Here is a 25299-nt window from a genome sequence, read left to right as displayed (position 1 = left end):
TCTCTCGATGTGTCACTCGCACGGCGAGGATCCCCTCACCGAGGACCTAATTTTCGAGACTCAAATGGAAGTCCTTGCCCCTGTTTTTGGTCTTCAGTCGATCCCGTTGCTGCTTCGGTTTCACGTCGCTAGCCCCTGTTTCAGTCATCGCCAGCCCCTATTTCACAGCCTCACAGGGGATACGCGGAGAGAAAGAGGACCGAAGGAGTGCAGCTCCCTTCTCTATCACGTTGGGCCGATTCCCTTCCCTGTTGGAAAAGGATCAGACGGCCGAAGTCTCCAACTCCGACCACCGGGCTGGAGCTTCCATTCCCTGCTGTACATTGGAGGTACCAGGCGGAACCGCCTTGCCGCCATTGTAGGAGCAGGTCGGGCCCAGTCCGGTCCAGTCAGGTCCAGGTGAATCAGGACAATTCCGATCGGCTTGATTTTTCCGGGTCGGGTCGGGTCGGGTCGGATCGTTGGTGGTGGTTCTCAGCGGACCCGGGGCCCGGTTCGCGAGTCCCTATCGGACTCTTCCACGCTTGAGCGCGGCGAGGGGCCAAATGCTGGCCCTCTCTTCGCCTCTCCCTCTCTCCTGGTGCTCTCCTTCCATCTGGGTCTAGGGTTTCAGCCATCAACGTCCAAATCATTCCCAAAAGCATCTTATCTTCGAGAGAAGGTAATCTATTCGCCGCATTTGGAATCTTTTCCAAGATTTCCACCGTTTTGGAACCGTACTCTTTTCTCGACCTCCAATTACCATCTGAGAGTTGGTGTCTCTCTCTTTCTTGCACGGGGAATCCGATACTCCTGCTGCTATATAAGCAATCGGGGCTTGTAGAGGGAGAAACAGAAACAAGAGCTTACAATTTTCATTGTTCAGTCTTTGTTTCTGAGGAAATGAGCTCGGCGGCGCTGGGAGCAGTTTCTGTGGATGTCGGAAGCCTACAAAAGGTCGGTATTGCGAACTGTTTTTTATGGATAAGCAAGGGAAGTGGAAATATTGTTTCTTTAAGTAAAAAGGAATTGATTTTTATTAGCAGAACGAAGTGGGGAGACTGAAAGTAAGGAGACGGAGTGGATTAGTGCTTCGGGTGAGAGCATCCGTGGCTTCGTCGCAGCAAAGCTTGCAGCTTGCAAAGGGCAAGACACAGAAATCAGAGAAAACGGTCCAAATTGGGGTCTTGGGGGCCAGTGGTTATACTGGGGCCGAGGCATACTTCTTTTTTTTTTTAAATCCGTTTTTACTCCTTTTCTATTGGAATTTTTAGCTGGTAACCGATAGAATTTAAATTAGATAATGATTTTGGAAGATTTATTTCAATTGGTTTAAAAATTATGTAGGGAGGAAAGAAGTAGTTGAGTACTTGATTCTCTAAATGCAGCATATACAAATGTGAAGAATAATACCCTTTCTTCTGATTTTCACTTTTCTAAATCATTAATGTTCATGGCTGATCATTAGATTTCCGAATCTGGGTCTCCACTGGCAGTATTTTGCAATATCCTTCCTCTGAAGTTGTTTAGTATTTTTAAAGATCAGTCAGCAGTAGACTCTATTTTGAAGCTTGAGCTATATCTTTCTCTAAAAGATGTATAATTCTTTGGTAAGGACAAGTGGAATAGGCTACGGTAGATGGATGTCCAAGAATCTTGTGTGTTGAGATGTATGAGGTTGGATGATTCCTTTGATGCCTTGGGTGTGCCACGAGAAGATCTAGAATTTAAGGGAGTGCTGAAAACTATATATGTCTTATATAGAGGCTACTTATCTGTATACATAAAGATGACATGTGCAAGAAAAATCATAATTGACGATGCTTTGCTGACAATTTTTTGTAGATATTAGTTATAGAAAATTTTCTTTATTCCTTTATGCTTTTGTTTCATTCTGGATATACAGCTGTTTCTTCTTTTGCTTCATCTTTTGGGTTTCAATCTGCTGGGTTTGTGTCATTATCGCTTGTCGTGCTCCTAGTGTACAATTATTGATAAGCTGATTAATAATGATGCCTTTTACCTATTAAAAGAAGTTTCACAATTCTTTCATGCCAATGTGTTATGTGATTGATCTGTAAGTCCAAGTTATAGGTCCAAACCCAGCTTAACCATCTGATAAGGTAGAAGTAATCAAACTATGCAGGGCATGGCCTTGTAAGAAATTGGGCTCTACCTTATACAACTATACAAGATATAATTTTCTAGTCCTACTGTTATGCTTATCTATAATGCTAGGTGGTGGCTTGTTATAGGTTATTTTCTTTCATTGTTATTGTTTGAACTTTATCAGACTATAACTACTACGCTGTGATTTTCTTATCTGCATGGTTTTCAGTTTTGAGATTTGGGTCTCTCTCTCTCTCTCTCTCTCTCGGAGCATTTCCAGTGACATGCAAGTTCTTCAATTTTGTTTGACAGATTATTCGGCTCCTGGCAAACCATCCTCAGTTTGGCATTATGCTCATGACTGCTGATAGAAAAGCTGGTCAATCAATTGGATCGGTATTTCCTCACTTGATCACACAGGTACATTTCTTATCCTTCTTTTCCCTCCCCTCTTGCTTTGTCTTAAGGTTTCAGTTGCTGGTTTAACCATTAATATGTTCTCAAATGATCTAGTATTGGACCTCAGTAATTGAAAAGGCTATTTGTTCTTGGTATAGTTTACCTTTATATGATAGTATTGAATCCTTGAGCTTGAAAAAACAGCAGATGTACCCATGTTTGCTTTCAGGAATTGACATGGAGACATGAATCTTGGAAGTAAAATAACTTGGGTTGGTTTTTCAGTTTGCAGGATTGCTAAACCAGTTTGGTATTCTTTTTGGCAGTTGTCATATATGATTGATAACCAGTTGCATATTGGAGGAGTTTTGATATATTTTTTATCGTAGAATCTTTTCTTCCTCATGGCTTTATAACACAATGCTGAATGATTCTGGTGGAACAAGTGATAGGCTGATGTCAGATTATCTGTTGATTTGCAGGACTTGCCTGATATGATTGCTGTTAAAGATGCAGATTTTTCTGATGTGGATGCTGTATTTTGTTGTTTGCCACATGGAACAACACAGGTTCTTTTACATTGCTTTTTTAAATGTCTAGGTTGGGACCCTTTTAAGAAATTAGAAAATCTGATGTAGTTTTCTATGAATGTGATAGACAATCTGCTCGTTTCATTTTCTGACATATTATTCTTCTCACAGGAAATCATCAAAGGCCTCCCTAAGGGGCTGAAGATTGTTGATCTCTCTGCAGTATGCTTCGGGTGCACCTTTTAGCAATTTCATATGAATTTTATGAATGCATACTAGATTATCTCTAGATTCATTTCTTGTGAGAGGTCACTACAGTTAGTAAACACTTTTACAGGATTTTCGTCTGCGTGATATTGATGAATATGAAGAATGGTATGGTCTTCCTCATAAAGCACCAGAATTGCAGGTAACTTTGTTACTTTTTTTCGGATTGCATTTTGCTTTCCGTATTACAATTTCACCTTAGTTTTAGTTTGTATTCTTTTGCTTTTGCAATTATTAATGCTCAGTTGTGCTGTTAGTGCTTCCTCTTTGTTATCTATGATGATTTAGTCACTGAAAATGGCAATTAGGGAGAAAAATGTTCCGAGTAACTTGTTATTAATTTTTTGAAAAGTAATGTTGTTATGCATTAAGGTTGCTCTGTTGGATATTGGATTGTAAACTCATGATTGTATATACATGTTACTATTTATGTGACAACAATGAACTCCTGGGTTTATGACAGGAAAGGAAAAATCTGTCGAAAACAGGGTTTTGGAGTGTATTGTTTTCTCTATCAATTTTATCAGTTTGATATTGCGCTTGTGAATATCGCAGTTCATGGAGTTCGATTAGTATTTGATGTCTGGGAAGGATCTCAAGCAGTATTCTGACAACTGACTTGATATTGTTCATATGAGAGTTCCTGTCGTCTTATTAGCTGGCCACCTAAAATAATCATGGTCCATTTTCTATTATCTAAATTTGCAGATAGAGACTCAGGTTCATGTACATTTGCTGTGTTTTCTTACATTATACTTAACTGTATAAGACAAGTATATACATTGGAAGGCCTATGTTTTGCATAAAGTCGCCTTTGGCAAGAAACTCAGCATCGATCAAGATGATTTTTATCAAGTCAAGAGGTAGATCTCATTGGTCACCAGTTTGATCCATAATGACCAACTTCACAGCCAACGAAGCTTGCTGGTAATAGATTTTCCTGTCTTCTTCAACTTGTTCACTGGCTGTATCTGTGACCCAGTGCTTCAGGTGCTTGTACAAGTGACACCTCAGCTGGCTTCTTTTATTTTTCTAGCTTTGGGTCCAAATGACATATTTTGATGATAATACATGATTTGCTATCTTTGTCATGGAGGAATCGAAGCTTGAAAAGGAAAGTGCAGGAAAAGAAATGAGAATGCATGAACTTAGCTATAAAAAATGAACATAATCTGAAGTAGCGAAATTTTCATATATGCATTTCTGTGACTTTTAGGTACTCCTTTCCTTTTTTCTTTCTTCGCAATGTCAAACTTCCTGGTCCTTACTCAAGATCATAGTTGGATCCTCTAATTTATCATTTTGTTCACAGTAACTTTAGTGGAACACTGCAGTAATTGAGGTCCTCGTTTCATTAGTAAAGCAGACTAGTCTATGCTCTTATGAGAATCAATTTGTTTACAATACTGGGCTGTATGAGTATCAATTTCATTAGTGTATTTACATATTTGGAAGGGGATTTATGGTTCACCATTTCATTGCACCATGAGCTTGGCAATCAGGAGGTATATGTGGAAAAAATCCAAGACCTCTTGAAGATATAGTTGTTGGGCTGTTGCTGTTTTTAAATGACTTTTGATAAAACTATGACTGACAGTATTACCTAGTGAAATTATATGCCCTGTACCGAGCATTTGCATGAACAATGGGCAATATTTTTAAGAGTCTAGGTTAGATTTTATCTTAATCGATATTAAGTTCCTTCCCTTGGATGAAATTTAGTAATCTCTTCTGGCCAACCTATATGTGCTGCAGATTGTTGACTCCAATTCTAAATTCAATATGAAAATTGGAAAAAAAGGAGGTCAGCTGTACTGATTAGGTTCTTTCCTTTTGGTTTTTTCCCAAGGTTGCATTTGTATTGCTTTAAGGCAATGTTCAATTCTAAATGTATTTGGCCCGTTGATCTAGTATGAACCTCATCCGTTATTACGTTGTTGCACGATCTTGACCTCCTTGCATACAATGGGTTAACTTCTTTGCTGGTCTGACCTATATATTCTTGGTTCAATATTGTTCTTCACATCTATAGGCAAGTTTTTGTGATTTTCTTGTTTCTGCTTTTCCTTTGTGCAAGATGGATAGTGGTGCTATTTAAGCTTTATCACTGCATATCTTTTGAAATTCTTGCTAATGTTTTTCCTTGTTGATATAGAAAGAGGCCATATATGGGCTGACAGAAGTTTCAAGGGATGAAATCCGAAATGCACGTCTTATTGCAAACCCTGGATGTTATCCAACATCCATCCAACTTCCTCTCATTCCATTGATCAAGGTTTGAACTATATAACATATCATTGTAGTGAACATATATTGGTTTTAATCCAACAGGTAGCAGAATTAGACTCACAGATCTGCAAATAAGAACTGTTAGCTTTCCAACTGCCATTTTGCCCTAGCTTTCAAATAGATTTAAAAAGTAGCACAATAGTTTTCATTGGAACAGAAGATGGAAAGGTATGATAAAAAAAAATCTGTTCCTTAAAATTTGAACTAATACCTATTAGATCTATATAAAAATAAAGTTCTCATTATATCCTTGGACATTCCCCTCTTCCTTACTGCACTCGAGCCCCTTTTCTTACTGGAACCTCCTCAAACATTTTGCACTTGCCCATTTTATTAGGTTTTTGATTATATTTATCTATTAAATGTTACATTATATAAATTTTACTATTAAACATATCCAAAATCTAATTTAGATGAACTTTTATCCAGAACAATTCAAAGTGAATGATTAGATTAACATTAATAAATTTGTAACCGGAGTATCAATCATCGGTTAAGGTTTTTTAATTCTGCATTTGAAATGCTACATTTTTCAGAGGTCTAGGCATTTGATATATTTTTAAATTTTGCTTGATGTACAGGCTCACCTGATAGAACTGACAAATATCATTATTGATGCAAAGTCTGGTGTCAGTGGAGCAGGTTCAAATACATCATGGTTTCTCAAACTTATGTTCTTAAACCAATAAACGAAACTTGTCAGCTGCAAAATGTAGATGTTTCAGCATCATTTTAGCAGAATATAATATTGGATGTCATACAGGACGTGGAGCCAAGGAGGCAAACCTTTACACTGAAATTTCTGAAGGCATTCATTCTTATGGACTTACCAAGCATCGCCATGGTATTTTATTTGCTGTGTTTTTTTCGTATTTGGATTTTTCAGAGCCTTCACTTTGATCATTCTTGTCATGTGCATCATTTATCAATAAATATTTTGTACAAGCAATTTTTTTTTGCCATTTTCTTTGACAGTTTTCCAGTTTTGTCACATCATATGGTGAAAATGATAATTAATTTAACCTATCATCTAATAAATTCCATACATGAAAAAGATGCATATTTTGATGTAATAGATGCACATAGAGAATTATTGTTAATGGATGGAGAACTGAAGGCTTCATTACTAATGATGTAACTATAGAATGGGAAAGTTATGATTAAGGATCTTAGTTACTGAAATTTTGAAATTAGAAAAAGCAAAATGTTGGGAGAAGCTCTCAGATATGCATAAATAAGGACAATTATGAGGCTGCACTGGCTTTAAATTATATCTAAAGTCACTTTTAGAGGTTATTGGCCACGATAATGGAATTTAGCACAAGCGAGCAATTTCCAATAATTATCTTGACCTTATATCAAGGTGTAGCATTAAGTTTTATTTTACTTGTATAGGCAAATATTAAAAATATTTCAAAAGGAGAGTTTTGAAAAAAGATTAGTGTTATTTGCAAATCCAATTTGGATTTTTGAGAGCATAACGGAATGCTAAATTGGTATTGTGAAGGAGCGTTTTTGATTTGGTGCGTGTGCGCGTGCACATTTGGGTGATCGTATGTGCATGCCTGTGTTTGTGTATTGAATAGCTAAGCAAATGGTAATTATAGTTGTTCAAATTGAAATGAACTAATGTTAAATAGCTAGAAGAAGAAGGTTCCACACTTCTTGTATGCAATCTGGTTGCAGCCTATAATCTGTAAAAGCTGCTAGTGCAAAGTTTATAGGTACAATATACATGCTTATGGTAATGACTTAGTAGGTTCCCCCCCTTCTTTCCTTCTTTTATTTTAAAATTTTTTGGCAGCCCTCCTGATTATGAATGGAAAGATCTGAATTTTAATATTCTGGTGTATAAATTTTGCCTTTCTTCATTTGAATCATGGGATTTATGACTTTAAAAGCACCAATGCTGTTTTGCTTTTGCTTTTGGATTTAGATGGGGGTGCCATACTTCTCCTTTTATTATTGCAGTTCCGGAAATCGAACAAGGACTGTCTGATGCTTCACATTCTAAAGTCACAGTTAGCTTCACTCCTCATCTGATGCCTATGGTAAACGTTCAACTCGGTTATTACGTATATTGTTGAAGTCAATCTTAATTTTTATTGTTATACTCCTTTCAATGTCAATATTAGCAAGTTCAGTTGTTGACCTGGCATGTACATCTTCAACAGAGCCGTGGAATGCAGTCAACTATATACGTCCAAATGGCACCTGGGGTGACTATTGAGGACTTGTACCAACAACTGAAGACTACTTATGAGGTATGTCCATCATCATCTGATAGGAATGTGGCTTTTTTACTGTCACTATTTGAATATTCACTCTCAGCCAGTTATTCTTCATGTATGTTTAGAATCATAATCAACTGTATTTTTAATATGTTATATTGCTAGAAGGCCCTGATGTGTAAACATGAGATTTTTAGCTATGATAATATTTATTTTTTAATAGTTAATTTTTTTGAATGGGGATGCCCAACAAAAATCAGGGTGAGAGCATGATGGATCCCAGGTCGCTAGTATCCAATACTGAGTGACTTTACCAATCGACCAGTAGGCACCCTCTTTGGAATGGTCAATTTGATATGCAGTTACCGTATATGTCAACAAAGAATCATACACCATTGTCAAGTATATCACTCTTCATGGGGCATGAAGCCAAACCAACTAGCCTAAGTTTATGAGCAATTGGTTTTTAATAACCATCTTATGGAACATTATTGTAGCTTCTTTTTACCTGGAATAGGAATCATATTTCATCAATCATTGAATATTGACCATCTGATTAGTTATCTCCAAGTCTCTGTAGCAAGAAACTTCTATTGGGGGTGCTGCGCTGGCTTCAAAATATCTGGAAACTTGTATATGAACCCACTTCGTAAGCATTTTCTTAAATCTTTTTGAGAGATCCACTTCCCCATTCTTGCATCAGAATCAGCTCCTGCTGTCGCTTTAGATAACTAAGGTCCAAGTTGGTCAACAGGATGTTTGAATTGTGTTTATAGGGTTGGGTTGATTAGAGATGCATGGAAAGAGGGGTTAAGGTAATAGAGGAAGCAGAATATTGGTGTTATAGGAAGATGAATGGATGACTAGGTTGTTGAAGTTGAAGTCTAGGATGTGAGTGCTCTATAATTAATGACTCAAACATAATGGAGGTGGGTATGTGAGGGAGGATAGTGGCTGAAGTTTTGGCTGGAGATATTTTTTATGATAAGAGAGTAAGATGGTGTTCACACGGGTAGGATATCGAAATGGGAAGGGAGATATGATAAGACTGCTGAGGAATGGGTAACAGACAAACACACTATCATACCTTAGGTATTTGCTCATTCTTATCTAATGCTTCTTAAGGCCCTCTTCTTTATTCTTCCTGGTTTTACCATCTTATTCATGATCATCATATTTGATATTCTATCTTCTATGTGGAGACACTCCTCATTCCTCAACACTTAGATCCGTACATCTGCTGTACTCAAATCCTTATAAAATTTTCCTGTAAGTTTGTGGTTTTTCAATGATTGCAAAATGTTCTAGAGGTCTTTATGCTCTGGTTGTATTTGAGAAAAATTTCAGTGTTTTCTCTTTTTGAGAATACTAGTTGTCAGTCTTTCATAGTTACACAATGTGCAACTGTGGTCATGAAAATGATCTGTTCAAGGAAACTTTAAGCCTCAAACTTTGTGCATCCACCTTAAAAAATATTCATGGTCAACTTGAATATGAGAGAGTTTATTTTGGTCAGTCTAAAATAAAAATGTTTACATTGCAATACTTAATTTCTATATAACATTTATGCATTCGTAGTCTAATGAATGAACACTAGATCTTTGGACTTACAGGATATACTTTCTTTTGATGTATCTCGCATGTATGCAGGAAAGATTTAACTGTGGCGGTTGCGCCATTCTATAATCAAAAGAAAAAACAGATCTTCTATAAATAAACATACTTTTTAGCTTCTTCTTGGTTAACAAAGTAGAGTGAACGTATGACATGTGCAAAAGTAGTAGAAGCTTTTAAATTGACCTCTATAGAAACTTGTTGCTAGAGGAAACTTTCTAGTCTTTTGATAAATAATTAATTTGCTTGCAGTATGCCTAATTCAATTTTTTTCTCATTTGCTACAATATAATAACTCTTGGTAAATAATTATTTAAATTATACTTGAGAAAACTGTGTTTGAAAATTACTGAGTCTTTAAGTTGATATATGTAGGTTTATTCTTGACGAACATTGCATCATACAGTTGTACAAATGTACATATGATGTTTGATACACAGAAATACATCTGTGCATATATTTAAATGCAACAAGAAGATTCTTAGATGTTCTTTCATCTCTCTTTCTAGACAATGTTCTAGAGAGAGAAAAACAGAGGGAAGTGAATTATCCAAACAAGGGAATGAAATTATGATTTTCTTATCTATATGTTCTACCTGTTATAAAAGTGCTTTTCTGGTGGCTACTTAGTCTCAAGAATCTGTCAACTAGTTTAGTGATGGCTGATAAATTGCCTTGCTTATTAGAGAGACAGGTCAAGTGTCTGTGAGACATGATTGTACTTGTTTGCTTGTTCTGTTTTAGGAGCCTACAGAAAACCTATTATGTTTCATTTCAGTTTGATTTTTCTTAAATAGATGGTATATCTTCTTATAAAAAACTGGCTTGGCATGTGTGATGCCCATGCAAGGAAGCATGGACATCTGTGATATAGCATCTAATTAAAATTTTCTTTGTTCCATAATTTATGCTGCTTGATATGTGGACTACCACTTTTGGGAGGTACAGTTCTCTTGCTTCCATCCCCTTGGGTAAGAATTGTAGATAGTGGGGCATATTAGTAAACATGAGAGGCCAGATGACAAGTGCAAGCTTTGATGCTAATATTGGAGATATAGTAGGAATGGCTAGCATCGTTGCCAATAATAACAACTGATTGGTTTGTAATATCTCAACATCTCATGTTGACCACATGTATGATTTTTTTAGTATTCTTGAAAAGTAGTAGCTATATCTTTTTCTTTCCCTCTCATTGCTTGATGATTCTCTCTCTTCCAGGGCGAAGAATTCGTTAAATTGTTGGGGAAGGGTTCTGTCCCTCACACACGTCATGTCCGGGGGTCGAACTACTGTTTCATGAATGTCTTCCAAGATCGAATTCCAGGGAGAGCAATTATAATTTCTGCCGTATGTGCTGTCATCGATCTTCTTGCCTACTACATTTTTAAACAACAAATTGTTTATTAGCCATTTTTTGTAAAAGTTGTGATGCCACATGCACTAAATGCTGTTCTTCACTATGCAGATTGACAACTTAGTAAAAGGAGCATCTGGTCAAGCCATACAGAACCTTAATTTGATGATGGGATTTGCCGAGAACATGGGGCTCCAGTACCAGCCACTGTTTCCTTAATGTAAACAGAGGCAAATCATCGGGCTATTCTATATCTTCGTCCCATAGTTATTTTTGTATTTTAACTAAGTAGAGATTCTGGACCTCAATGCTCAGCTTCACCTATAAACTCATTTTTATTTGAATGACATTGCAGGAGATGGTCAAGGGCTATCAGCCTGGCTTCAAGTTAGGTGCTTGCAAGCCTGCTAACATTGCAGGCAGGTGATAAGCAATGGATTTTCTTGCTGGTGTTGCATCAATTTTGAAGTAATCTTCTTTGCCCGTAGCATGTGATGTAATTTTAAGTTACCAAATGTAACATGGTAAATTAATAACTAGTAAATATGTACCAGCTGAAAAATTGCCATTGGATGAAAGAATAAAATTTGGTTGACTAGTGCAACCAATTATGCTTGCTGTTTTTTCTAGGCTGATGCATTGCCTGTGAAAATTATTGATTGGAGATGCCAAGGTAGAGTGGAGAAGAGCTTCCTGCAATTGTATTTTCAAAATCAATATTTGCAGTTCATAAAAGAAACCGTCGATGCGGGTTGCTTCTCTTTGTTCCCATCCTCTCCAAGCTCCATGGCTTGCAAGGTATTGCGCATTAGTCTATAATTCTTGCACACGCTCGATATCTAATCTTCTATTTCTATTATACAGCAAAAAAAATTTTAAGCTGGCAATGTGAGGCTGGCATCCATTACATAAGCTGGTGGCTCGCATGGACACTTATTTCTGATGTCTTCATCCGATTGTCTGTGAATAAAAGGGCATTAGATTGAGTGTATAGAGTGCTTTTCCTGAGTTTTTTTTGTTCTTTTGGTAGAACATCGAGAATCAACTCAAATATAGTATGGAGCTAACTTTATAATCTAGAGGAAAGAAAAGACTACCTTTATAAGCTACAAGAAAAGTTGTATTCAAATGCAGTTAACTTGAGGACATGAGAAGCAAATGGCAATCCTGCAATCAAAGGACATGAAATGTTATAATCTAGAGTTAACTTTGCCACACGAGCATGACAACTTATCCTTGTCAATACTTCCCAGTGCCACCTCGGCTTAAAATCAATAAATAAACAAAAGTGAGTCGCCCAGTTATATTCACAAAATGGTTACAAGATTCGAAATTAAAACCGGCGATGCATAGTTTTATGAGTGAAATATACAAGTATAGTTGATTTAATTTTATTTCTAGATTATGAATTGCAGCGTTCTTAGAGATGTTACATTCGAATCTATATTTAGATTATGGTTTTACAGTTGGTATTATATTTGTCTGCCTATTTCACAAAATGGTTTCAAAATTCCAAATTAAAATAGGCTATGTATAACTTTTTTGAGTAAAACATACCTAGTATATTTTAATTTAGCTTTATTTCTAGATTGTGAAATGCAGGGTGCCTAGAGATGTTACATTTGAATCTAAATTTACTATGTGGTTTTACGGTTAGTGTTATGTTTGTCTGCCTATTTCTCATTGTCATCAGCTGGAGTCAAAAGAATGTTAGTATAATACTTTGGTCGAACTTAGCTTGAAAAGTACCATTATTATGTTCTTAATCTCTGACAAAGCTTTCTCAACTTAAAGTTATGCTTTTTAAATCCTGTCAAAATGATAACTTCTGATCGTTCTTCTCACTGTTCCATCTTCCCTATTGCTGCTTAGTATTAGAGCAAAAAAAAAAAAAAGGCCTTTCATAAAAAAAAAAGGAGTGCTTTAAGCCACAATTGAGTGTTCTTGCCTTGTGTATGGGTCCACCAAAATGTGGCGCTATTCAGTGGCTACCGTCACCCCTGCGTAACGCTGGGGCCTTCATGGAGACCAAGTGATTGTTGCCCACAAGTTTGAACCTAATCAAGTGATTCATCTTGCACTTGGTTTAGCACATGAGTTTCTCATCAATGTTAAGGACACATCACATTAGAGCCTTTCTTCCTAACCTTTGTGCTCTAAGAGAGTGCTCTCCATCTCTTGAACTCCCCCTCAACCCAATTGTATTAATCTCAACTTTGATAGCTCATCTAAAAGTAATGGCATTGGAGGTGCTAGACATATAATCTGGCACAACAATGAAGTAACAATGAAGTTGAAGCTTGGAATTTACAAGTAAATTGATGCTAATGGCAGAGTTGTTCACAGCATGGTTGGGTGTTAGGAGAGTTGCTACTTTCACTTGGGCTCATAGAATTTGGATGAAGGAGATTCACAAATGATGGAAACACCTCTGCATCTACGGGATCCAAAAGCTAATGTCTTGTTTCCCTTCACATTAGTTTTTTCACATTCTTCGTCAGGAGAATGGTCCAGCTGATTGGGTAGCCAACTTGGGATCAAGATTATTTCGACAGCAGTATTGGATACCAACTTTCTTGGTGAACTTTTGTATTTGATGCATGCCAGTGCAAGGGGATAGGGAGTAATCGTCATCTCCATTTTATTTTTGTTTAGGGGCTCTGCTCCTTATTTTCTTAAAAAAAGAGGAAAAAGTAGGCATAGAAGGTGTCTTTATACCATGGAATAGCTTATAAAAGTTTTTCTTTGGACTAGTTATGCCTGTCGTAAGGAAGTCTGAGTGGTCTATTTATTCTTTATTTATGTCTCCTTCCCAAATGTTGTTTGGCGGGCAGAATTATTCAAAGCTTTATTCCTACTTTATGCCTAAGATAAATATGGCCTAAGTTATTTGGTAAGCACAAGGCTTTACTTTATTATCCCATTAATGTTGCTTAGAGATTTTCTATGATCTTACTTTTACTAAGTTTACTTGATTTATCACCATAAATGCTTTGCTTTATTCTCCCATGGATGCTACTTACAGGTCTTCTATAGAATATCTTTTAGCAAATTACTTGCACTACCACCTTAGTATGAAATAGTTGGTCGCACAAAATGCTCTGATAAGCATAAGACTTAACTTATCTTCACCTATTAGTGCTACTTAGAGATTTTCTATATATTATCCTCCTTTTAGCGAATTTACTTGAATTATCATCTCCATCTAAAATGCTTCGTTGCACGAAATATTGTATGCCTAGTTAATTGACAAGCATTCTTGTGTCTGACCATTGCCAACTCATTGGGCAAGGAGTGAGCAAATTGGTTGCGATTCTATATGTGAGGTGAAGACAAGTGATAAGTACACTCCTTTTTAAGATGTAAGAATTCTTTTAATCTATCTCCCTTCACATTAACTCGAGGCTTGAGTTGTAATCAAAAAAAAAAAAGACCGATAAACTAGATACTTGAGCACATAAATTGAAAACAAAAGTGGACCTATGAATACTTGTTAGATTTGGAATGTAAAACGTGGAAAGTTTTTGCATCATTTTCATGAATAACCACCTAAATGATCAAACTTCTTTCTCCCATGACATCATAGATTTATATATATCGCCCATCTATTTCACTATTCGCCAACTTTCTTCTCTAAATATCATGTATCATTACAAATCAAGATACTGTCCCTGGATCATGGCATGCGGAATGCCAGCGCATCAATGTCATGAATCATGATAGATGTGATGTCACAACCTAGAAATCATCATTCCCATGATCGTTTGTTCCCCCACTTCCATCCATCCATCCATGATGTTATCATTCAACAAGGAATTGGGTAGGATTATTGAAGTGGGAATCCGGGGAATTATTGCAACGCTACAGGACAGCAAGCACTGTGGTGGGACCTCGGTCATCTCCCTCTGGCCCCACCACCCCCTTATATTCTCTCTTGGATCGTAGAGCCAACGACCGCTTTGGATTGCCTTGAAAATTCCCATGCAGGCTGTCGCCACCGGTACGTGTCATATCGCCGTCTCATCAATGTCGACATATCGCCACCTCGGAATCTCTTGTTCTAAGTGTGGACCGTCCTGGGGCTCAATAGCCGTAGGTCGAGCCCGGAACTCTTGAGTCGAACCCGGATCCGCTACGGTATCTCTTTTACGCATGCAGTTGTATGATGCCTGAATAGCTACCACATCATCTAGTTGAAAAGATAGACAGCAATCTTTATATATATCATCATATTGAGATTCTAAGACAGCAATTTATTGAGATAAGCAATAATTGTTCGTCTCATTAGATAAGTGATACGGCTAAGCACCTGCAACTGTGAAACAAATACCTCTTAATCTCATTAGCCCACCCAATATTACGGGCTCAAACACCAAAGGGGATTGGGATGGATGTAATAGAGTGATGGAAAATGAAAAATTAAAATTTTAAGTAAAAGACTCCTCGTGCGTGAGTGATGTTCTCAATTTCAATGATCGTCTTTAATTTGGTTGTTTTATGTTTGTATCTAATTGGAAGGAGTTTCTGTCTCCAACCATATTTCGATGATCTTACTCCCCGAGCAATTGGCACCTACCATCTTTAGTTTCATATTAAGTTGGTTATCCAATGCGCTGGATCTGACTTGTCCTAGTTAAGTGTGCCTTCTTTTGATTTTATATATTGAAAAATGCGGTTTATTCTTTTTTTGCTAAATATTTACTTTTTTTACTTTTTGAGGCTTGCTAAGTTGAACCATATGACACCCTTGACTATAATAAACTTAAGAGAATTTCGACGTTAGTTTACAATATCTGTATTGATTTGAACAAGTTCTTAATTATCTAATTATTCTATGCTTACGGCCACTAGGATCATTGGGTAATGAGACCACCTCGTGGATTATTGGAATTAAGAACATGTTATGCGCGCCATGATGTCACATTCCAGGGAAGATTCTTAATGCTTCTCATTTCTTTTATGGATATAGTTCAGAGAGCCCGAAACTGATTCACACAATCAGAGGAGATGGAAATTAACTGAAGTGGAGCGATTAAACAAATGCTGAACAAGATCTTCATATCGGAGTGGTGTCGTAGCGAGGTTTCTTTGTTCCCTTCTCCAGAAGGACGCCTTTATTAATCTAGCTAGCATCGGTCTCTGTGCTTGGTTTGAAGCACCAATCTCGGTCATGAGGTTCTCTCCGCCAAATCCATCATTGCTCCATCTTCTGCGAGCTGTTTCTTTTCTTGTCCCGGCCAATGGCAGCCCTTGCACATGCCGGCTGTGGCCTGGGGCATGATTTCGCGGCCATCCTGTCAGGAAAACCTCCATTGGAGTCGTCGCCAGTTATCTCTTCTGGCCATCTTGATTGAAGTGGACCCTCACTAGGAGGAGGAGCTCACTAGCCTCCACATTCTTCCTTTCAAGGGGAGCTACCGCCCTGCCAATTTTAGCACAAGGTGTGGGCCACACAGTAATCAACCAATATCATTGTTTTCATATGGAGAGAGAGGAGAGAGAGAGAGAGAGAGAGAGAGAGACTATAAAAGCCATTAGGTCAGGACCATCCAAAAGGAAGGTAACAGTAGGATTCCTCATCAATGGAATGCTATAGTAACTCTAGTTGGTTGGAAGATAAATAACGACGGCTTAGTGATCTGCCGAGCTTTATTAATTGGTAAGAAAATAGCCATAGTGCTGCAAACAATGCCGATCAAGCGAAGCTTTTGGATTGCTCTGGCTTACCTAGTTATAGCAACGTAGAATTCAAAAATAAAACTCGAGTAAACCTCGACAGAATGATCCTAATCGAGCTTGTTGTCGAGCCAAGCCGGAGCTCTTTTTATTTTACAAGACTCTAGTGTGGAGTCTTGGCTCGTTTATGAGAGCTTTGTTTTGTTCCTAATGGAACCAGCTTGTTTTCTTTTGCAGCTATATGAAAAGGCTTCTTCCACCACCCCCGAAGGATGCACCCATCTTAATTTCTCCTCCTTGGACAGGAAATCTTTGCATTGGCACCCTTCCTTTGAACCTTTTCTTTCCTCCTTGAACAAAGGGAAAGCTACGAAAGGATTAAATGATATAGAATATAAGGCCTAAAGAGCTACGGAAGGATTAAATGATGAAGAAGAAAAGGAACTGAAGAGGTACAGCACCAACCCCCAAGGCTCCTCCTCCGTCAACAGTCCACACAAACACCACACTCCCCACCATACATGTGCGTGCGCGGAATGGCTCACAAGCCTAGAAAAGGTGACGTTGCCGGCTGGTCAGGGGGCAAGCTCATGGTGGTCCTGCCCGCTAGAATATGACTTTTTGCGCTTATGCATGGAGATATACATGTTTTCCATGTCATGTCATGTCATCTACGGGCACTGACATGCATGCATTGCCACCATGTCTAGCTAGCCAGCTACGGACCCACATATCCAATCCAAACAACTCAAAATGCTGACGCCTTCACAGCCCTGGTTTAATATAACAAAAAGAGAAGAGAGAGTAGCAGGAGGGAAGGGGGAAGAGAATCTCTGCCTCTGCCTCTGCCTCTCTCCTGATAACAGTGGCATGGAATGGAGAAGGAAAGGAGCAGCTGAGAGAGTCCAAGGGAGCCCAGTTTCCAAGGAGAAGGCCTTTGGCCTTGGCCACCTTCTATCATCTGTTCTTCTATCTCTATCTCCTTCCTTTTCTCTTTTGACGGAGTTGGGGGAGGGGAAGGGGGTCGCCTGGCCTTGTGGGCGAAGACAAACACTGTTACACTGTGGCTGGGCAGAGATACATTAAGGGGTCGTTTTCGATCGGCCCGTGCCGCGCCGGGGCGGACGCTGGCGCGGTCATTGCCTCCGGACGGCACGCGCGCTCAGAGAGAGTGTGGCCGTACGGGTGGGCACAGGTGGGGGCCGGCGTTGGAAACGGACAAGATCTAGTGGGGTGTGGGCCTGCCACGTCTTTGGCTCTTCAGTGGTTGGGGCGTACAGGAGTTGGATTCTGGGTGGAGCCCCCATGAGTTTAATAGTTCAAATTCTGGGTTGACTAGTCAAGGTTTATAAGAATAATGGCTATTTAGAATACAATGGTTTCGGTGGCCCCTTATTGCGTTATGATATTGAAAATAATAGCCTGTTATAACAGCTATTGTTTTACTTCCAGATAATCCAAGTATACGGAGGAACATGAGAAATTTCAAGAAATGATTATTGTTTAGAGGGACGTTTCTTTGATGGTATAAGTTGTAAGCAATGATAAGTGTAATTCCTAACAAATAATCTATGACCATGTGGAGCTAACCCTGGTGGTAATGAGCTTCAACCGGACTGCATCTGTTTAGTTTACAATTTTTATCAAAATCTAAGTTTTGCTGATACAATGTAAACATCCATTCTATATTGCTGATATAAAACAATAGTTGTTATAATTGAAGAGAGGGGTGCGAACTGGCTGACCTTAATTCTGTTAGTGCAAGGACAGTTAGTAAAGCATGAAAATAGCTCTCATTACTCAGTCTTGCTTTAACTCACAAGAAACTATGGGCCACATTACTTCCAAAATCTAAAAGTTCTTGTAACAATCTAGTACCTCATTTGAAAAAGCTAGTTTAAATATATTATTTGAATTTTTTGGACTTGTATAAATACCCAAGATTGTTTAGTGCATAGTCTATGCGGGACTAAGTACATGCGCACATGAGTCCTCATACTTTTGAGAAACAAGGCTACCTCTATTATGTAGGTAACACCTAAAATTATATGGTGGATTTATTTCTCTTCATCAACTACCAAGTCTAATGTCTGCTTGGACTTTCTTTGGTATTTTTTCTTTAACAGCCTTACCATATATATCATCTCCAATTTTCCCGCTATATTAAGTTTGGGCTAGCTTGTGCCTATGTCCATGTTAAACCCACATGGTTCAAGTTCATAATTTGCAATTAATTTACATCATGAAATTGGTTTGATTGGAGTAGGATGAGAAAAAAAAATGATTTTAAAAAAATATCTAATTCACTATTAATTCATTTTGATTGATAGTAAGTATTAGATAAAATGGTTCAGATTTATCAAGTTATATGATGCAAACAATACAATGTCTAGAAGAGATCTAGAAGACAAAAGGACACATTGTAGAACAGCTAGAAATTATTAATCAATCCCTATGTAAAAACCTTGTGCTTGGCTTATCAAACAAAGGGATAGGTTCCACAAGCTTGGTGATTATGACATTTATAGTGACATTTAAATGGATGATTTTGCTACTCTAGACTAAGCTTGACGTACATTAAACTATCCCATATATGATAACTTGTTTCGACACATTATCTTATTTCATCAATTTCATCATTTCTTGTTGTGGTGCTTAATATTTCCAGGCAAAATAGTTGTTGGCTATTTGCTTTACCAACCCAAAGTCCATTTACGAAGCTACCAAACATAAACTACTATGGAAGATTCAAGCAGCCCCTTTCTTTGATTATCAATATCTGACAAAGGATCATAGATCATGAGACCCCAGTGGTAGATTAGACATTAAAAAAATGCACTAAAAGTAGTGTCCACCAGAGGTGGTTTTTAAGTTTCTGGATTTCAGTACTATGTTTGAGCCTTTCAGGAGCTTTCCTATTGACAGCAGAAGCCGACAGCAAGTGGAGGCTATATCTTTGCCGTAAGTTCCGTCAGTGGGATTATGTCCTCTTTAATTATGCACACATTATTATATGAATAGCATATTTAATGTGTTGGATAGACAGAGGAGTTGATAGACGCGTTGGGGACATTCCCCTTTACTCGAATTTCCAAGTGATAAGCCTCCCTTTCCCGGTAGCCATAATCATTGTCTTTGAAGTCTCAAGGACAATAGGGGGGAGAGAGAGAGAGAGAGAGACCTTTTAATTCTAACTCCAATATCCTCTCGTTCCATTCTCGTTATTCCTGCACCCAAGGCTGCTCTTTTATTATATGTTCCTTATCAATCACAATTAACCAGTATATAAGTTCTCTTGAGTTGTAGCTTAGTGATCATGCTGTCTTTACTATAGTAATAGTCTATTGCTAGACGAGTCACGGCGTTCATATCTGTCTCCACTCTCGAGGACTATGAAAAGATGCACATTCTCTCAATATCTTTTCTCCGAGATCCATCTCGTATATTTAGGAATTTCTTAATCTTTCTTTAGGCTTATCCAGCAAGCATAGTCCATGCCCTTTTTCCAATGAATTTATTTTGAGGAAATTTTCCTAGTGTGTTTTGACCACAATAAGATTCAGAACCGCAATTCTAGACTGGCAACCATCTTGGCTTCTCCTAATGGATACCTTCTTTCCCACTTAATCATTTATTCATCTTCATAATTTAGTTTTCCTTCCTAGCTTTTGAGAAGAGAAGATGACATGGTTCATACATCCAAATAGAATTTTTTTTTTCTGGGCATCGGAAATAGAACATAGTTGTTGACATATTGAAGAGATCAAGGTTCAGTGCCCACTTTCTTTTCTTTCTTTCTTTTTCTTTTTTCTTTTTTTTTGATAAAGCGGGAGGCAAAATCCCATCCAATTTATTGAGAAAATAAATTACACCAAGCAGTACTCAACACATAAACATAGAAACCAGCAACATTAACAAATTCATAGTTCCACTAATGTAGTCAAAAGTTGGTTCTCACTTTCTTTTCTTTCTTTCTTTCTTTCTTTCTTTGATAAAAAGGGAGGCAAAAACCCATCCAATTCATTGAGAGAAGGAATTACACCAAGCAGTACTCAACACATAAATACAGAAACCAGCAACATTAACAAATTTCTAGTTTCACTTACATAGCCAAAAGTTAGTGCTCACTTTCTTTTCTTTCTTTCTTTCTTTCTTTTTTTGATAAAAAGGGAGGCAAAAACCCATGCAATTATTGAGAGAATGAATTACACCAAGCAGTACTCAACACATAAACACAGAAATAATAAATTTATACTTTAACTAACATAGCCAAAAGTTAGTACTCACTTTCTTTTCTTTCTTTCTTTCTTTCTTTTTTTGATAAAAAGGGAGGCAAAAACCCATCCAATTTATTGAGAGAATGAATTACACCAAGCAGTACTCAACACATAAACACAGAAATCAGCAATATTAACAAATTTCTAGTTCCACTAATGTAGCCAAAAGTTTCAATGTTTCTATGATCTAACTGCAATAAACCCCAGACACTTAGCAATGAGTCTTTAATCGAAATTGTAGCTGTGATGTGAGAATTCAGAAGCATTCTAGTTCAACCATTTACAAGTGAGATGGGAAGTAGAATCATTTGTAGATGTGGATTCAGCACCCTGACAGATCGTTACGGCATTGGAAGACAAAACCCTAACTATTCCAAATGTTGAAGGTGATGATGACATAACTCATTTACAAAGCACCAAGATGATCCAAATTGCACCGACCATGTGAAATTCATGGCATCTAGCGTTGGTAATCCAAAGGCACCAGTCAATGCATCACCTCATAAATGAGTCAGAGGCCCAGATTTGCTGCAAGGAGTCGTTGTCGATCGCCCAATTGACGACAACTTCTCCGAATCTTTCGATGGCCCAAAACCAGGCAGTTTGACGAATGCTTCTATTACTTCTAGATCATGACAAGAGCATTTTGTCCATAGCCAACCCATGATGCAGTCCATTGACTGCATGATTGAATTCCTTGAAAGCTTGACAAACTTTGTGATCATTCTCCCTCAATTCTGATTGATCGGTGGATGTAATTACATTTCGGTCCTACATACCCTCAACCTGGAACCGCCATTCACTGATGGATTCCATCTAATATGGTTCATTATTTATTTTATGGAAGGCATTGGACCCCATTAAATGGCAGCCTTTAGATTATTGTCATTGCTAACAGAATTGGAGGTCCAACTGCCCATTCTCACTATTCCTTCTCACCCAATATATCTTCTCTTAGTTAGCTGCACTATGATGTGATGATAGTCTCTTATGGCTATGGTTTGAGGTCATTTTGTTGAGCAGATATGCATTAAGATAATTGGATAAGAAGTTAGCACAAATGAGGAGAAGAAGAGAAGGCCATTACTCTGGTGACCTAAGATGTAAAAACTTACCCAGAACTAACCTCCAAAATCACTTTCCAGTTCCCAGAACAGCTTTGGCTAATCAGAGAAAGTGGTTTATTTCTCTCTTTATCTCTCTCTTTTTCCCCTATAAAAAGCTAACCTAACTCCATTCCTCCACTCCTTTACTCCCTACCCAGCATCCCAACAAACACCCAATCAACAAGCCCCACCCCATCTGATAACTCCTCAAAGGCCAGTCCTATTTCCACCTATCCCCACACACCTTAACTACACCAAACGCCCACTTTCCTTGGCCTTTGTCCCCTCTCAGATCTCCCCATCTTTTCTTCTTTTCCTTTGCTGTGCCTCACACTCCCTTTTCTCTTGAGTAATTAGTCCAGATTTTAGGAGGCAAGATAAAAAAATGATTCAAGAGCTGTTGGGTGGAGCAGTGGAGGAGAGGAAGATCTCCATCCCAGGAAGCCTTCTGATTGATCCATCATCTTCCTCCTCTTCCTCAACGTCCATTTCCTCCGCCTCTCTATCTTCCAACTCGTCCTCGCCATCGACCACCTCAGAGCCACAACAGAACCTGAGGTGCCCCCGGTGTGACTCCTCCAACACCAAATTCTGCTACTACAACAACTATAACCTCACCCAGCCCCGCCACTTCTGCAAGACCTGCCGCCGCTACTGGACCAAGGGCGGCGCCCTCCGCAATGTCCCCATTGGCGGTGGATGCCGCAAGGTCAAGGCTGCCCCAGGCATCGCTGCCGCCGGGGGCAGCAAACTGGGTGCTACCAAGGCAAAATCTGCATCAACTGACCTCTTGGCAAGGTCAGGCATTGGTGGAGGGCTTGAACATGAGCTTCCATCGAGCCCGATCCTTTGGGCTTCACCGCACACCTCGCACTTGGTGTCCTTGCTCAGAGCCACCAGTTACCAAAACCCTAACCCTAGCACTCATTCAAGAACCACACTCAATTCTGTGAGAAACGAGGAGGATGGGGCTATGATCGGCACACGCATGGAGGCCGACAAAGTTGGCGTTTTACACTCACCAGGCCTGACCTTGGACCCTTTGGGTCAGCTCCCGATAACGCTGAGCGGCGCCTTGTGGAGGAACGGCAACCAGTATGCATATCAGCAACAGCCACAGCCACAGCAGACGCAACAACATGGCAACATGTTGTTGGGCGAAGCACCGAGCTCCGGGATCCAAGAGCTCTACCAAAGGATCAAATCATCGGCAAATTACTGTAATGATCAGCTGCAGGCAGTCATGAGCAATATGGGTTGTTTGGATTCTTCTACTTCTTCTGCTGGTACTAGTGCAGCCACTTCGATCTTGGAGCCGATTCCTCTCTCTGGAGGTGAATTCAATTACTGGAACCCAGCACTTAATTGGTCTGATCTGCCTACAACTAATGGTGCACTTCCTTAGGGATGGTTCTTCTCATACCTATGTTAGATTAGTTGCTTTTGTTCGTGGGGTTGTTTGGATATTTGGGTTATGAATTATAACACTGAGTGCATGCAGTAGTCCTTGGTCTATATATCTCTGAAGATCTTTTTGTTGTTGGCTGTGTTTTTCACTAGTTATTTGCGTGTTTTCTTTCGTGGAAATGTATTGATCATCAAGATCAATGAAGTTAAAATAGTGTTTTCTACATCGCTCTTTTGAGTGTTTTTGTTTGAGTTAAAAATAAGACATGTAGCATATATATTGCACCTATCTTGCATCAGATATATATTATAGAGAGCGAGAGAGGGAGTAGAGTTTTGTATGGTTTGAGTGAAGAAAAGGGGAGATGATGGGAGGTAGTGCTTGCAGATTCCCCATTGTTGTTGTGCAGTGGGAAAGTGAGGAGCCAAAGGCGGGCAAGCAGCCTTTTGAAGGGGTGTGGCCTAAAACCGCAGGTGGATTCGCTTCTCTTCCTAGCCACAAGCTTAGGCTTATGTGTGTGTGTGTGTGTGAGAGAGAGAGAGAGAGAGAGAGTTTTCTGTCTTCCTCCCATCACTCCATGACTACCTCCTCGAAACTTGCAGCTTATATTCCTTCCACCTCTTAATTCCCAAAGCCCATCTGGCAACATGGCATCAAGAAGTATGCATTGCCGTACGTCCAGGTTCTCAAGACAGGTTGGAATGAAGCTTTGGTGGTAGTGATCACGGATTTTCTCCTCTTTAGTCTCGCTCCTTTTTTTCCCCCCTAATATAAGCCATTTTAATCAGATTACATGTTTGTCATTTTTTTATCATTGGCTTATGCCATCTGAGGATGTATCCTTATAAACTTTTGCTATCTTTCGGAGATTACTATATGTCACAAACGGAGGAGTCTTCTCTGCCCTTTGGTCCACTAATTGAGCACCCAACTCATTGTTAGCCTTGTTTAGGTCTTTTAGCTGACGTTTGGTCCCATTTCTTTTCCTGATTTCTATCTAAAGAAAGTTCTTTTTCCTGATTCAAGGCCAATTTTATTCCATTATACCAATCCACTGCATAAAACCTTCTTATCCGAAAGCAACATAATGGCGATACAACATAAGCATTTGCATGGATGTCTGGAGTTCTAGCCGGACAGAAGTACATGGGAAAATCTTCTGTGCTAGTTTTATTATGCTGAAATAAAGGTCCACATAGAAGCTGATAGAGAAGAACGCAGTGGAACCAAGAAGATGAAACAAGAGATGTTGGGGCCTTTCCTCTACGATAAGTCTGTTAGAGCTGCCTTAGCAATAAGGATATTTTTCTATGGTACGAGCTCTGTAATCAGGTCAGAATGGTAGAACTGACCTGACGAACAGCCTTGTCGGACCAAGAACCTATTGGATGATGACAACCAAGTGTCTGTGCCTCATTTGCACATATAAACAGAAAGAGAGAACACTTCATTAGAGCACCAGCCACTTCAAAGATTTAGATAAACACAAAGGCTCTAACCCAATGCTGACAACCAGGTGTCCTTTGTGCTGGGTTTGAATTGGATTAAAGATCTAGCCTGATACTACTGAGCCATTTGCCATTGCCTGACCCTGGTGCTGCATACATATGCATGATTGTGATCACATGTGCATGTAACATATATTTCAAGCATGGATTTCGATATTTTTCAAAAAAACAAATTTTAGTATATTTTAGAACTTGATCTCCTTTCACATTACAATTAGTGACTACTACTATTACTATAAAAGCGACTAAATGGGGTTCAGCCCAGAAATTTGATGACTAATACTGGAGGTCTGAGGTTTGTCTTCTGATGTTTTGTCCAGAGTTAGATATTTTATATGGCTGCAAAAGCTCTGTAAGAATACTGAAATAACAGGACTTGAAACATGAGCCAAAGATTGGTTGAGTAATGGAGAAGTTTGTCGAGAACAGAAACGAAATTCCCTCTGTAAATATTCCTTTGCTGTATCTCTGTTCCTTGATGCTTACAGAAGTTGTCCGGCTGAAATCATGCACAGAAAGGCTTAGTGCTTGTTGTTTTTCAAACTTGTCCTC

The 25299-nt window shown here is 38.7% G+C and overlaps 2 protein-coding genes across 2 annotated transcripts; both read left to right on the top strand.

The window, feature by feature from the left end:
• The first annotated feature begins 507 nt into the window (after positions 1 to 507).
• On the top strand, positions 508 to 11390 carry LOC103709234 (Putative N-acetyl-gamma-glutamyl-phosphate reductase). The gene is made up of 15 exons (XM_089925227.1): positions 508 to 661; positions 808 to 936; positions 1023 to 1196; positions 2401 to 2508; positions 2970 to 3056; positions 3189 to 3239; positions 3355 to 3426; positions 5440 to 5559; positions 6155 to 6215; positions 6337 to 6417; positions 7545 to 7624; positions 7748 to 7837; positions 10637 to 10765; positions 10884 to 10992; positions 11128 to 11390. The coding sequence occupies exons 2-14, from the start codon at positions 883 to 885 to the stop codon at positions 10989 to 10991; spliced, it is 1215 nt and encodes a 404-aa protein (XP_089781353.1). The 5' UTR covers positions 508 to 661; positions 808 to 882; the 3' UTR covers position 10992; positions 11128 to 11390.
• A 9348-nt stretch (positions 11391 to 20738) lies between these two features.
• LOC103709233 (uncharacterized) lies at positions 20739 to 23462 on the top strand. The gene has a single exon (XM_039115742.3). The coding sequence runs from the start codon at positions 22217 to 22219 to the stop codon at positions 23234 to 23236; it is 1020 nt and encodes a 339-aa protein (XP_038971670.1). The 5' UTR covers positions 20739 to 22216; the 3' UTR covers positions 23237 to 23462.
• The last annotated feature ends 1837 nt before the right edge of the window (positions 23463 to 25299 follow it).

This window comes from Phoenix dactylifera, chromosome 9, assembly GCF_051530095.1.
Source record: "Phoenix dactylifera cultivar Ajwa chromosome 9, Ajwa_hap1_PhDact_Kaust_v1.1, whole genome shotgun sequence".
Classification (NCBI taxonomy): domain Eukaryota; kingdom Viridiplantae; phylum Streptophyta; class Magnoliopsida; order Arecales; family Arecaceae; genus Phoenix; species Phoenix dactylifera.
Note: the sequence above shows the minus strand (reverse complement) of the source record. Positions and strands in the feature narration are given on the sequence as shown.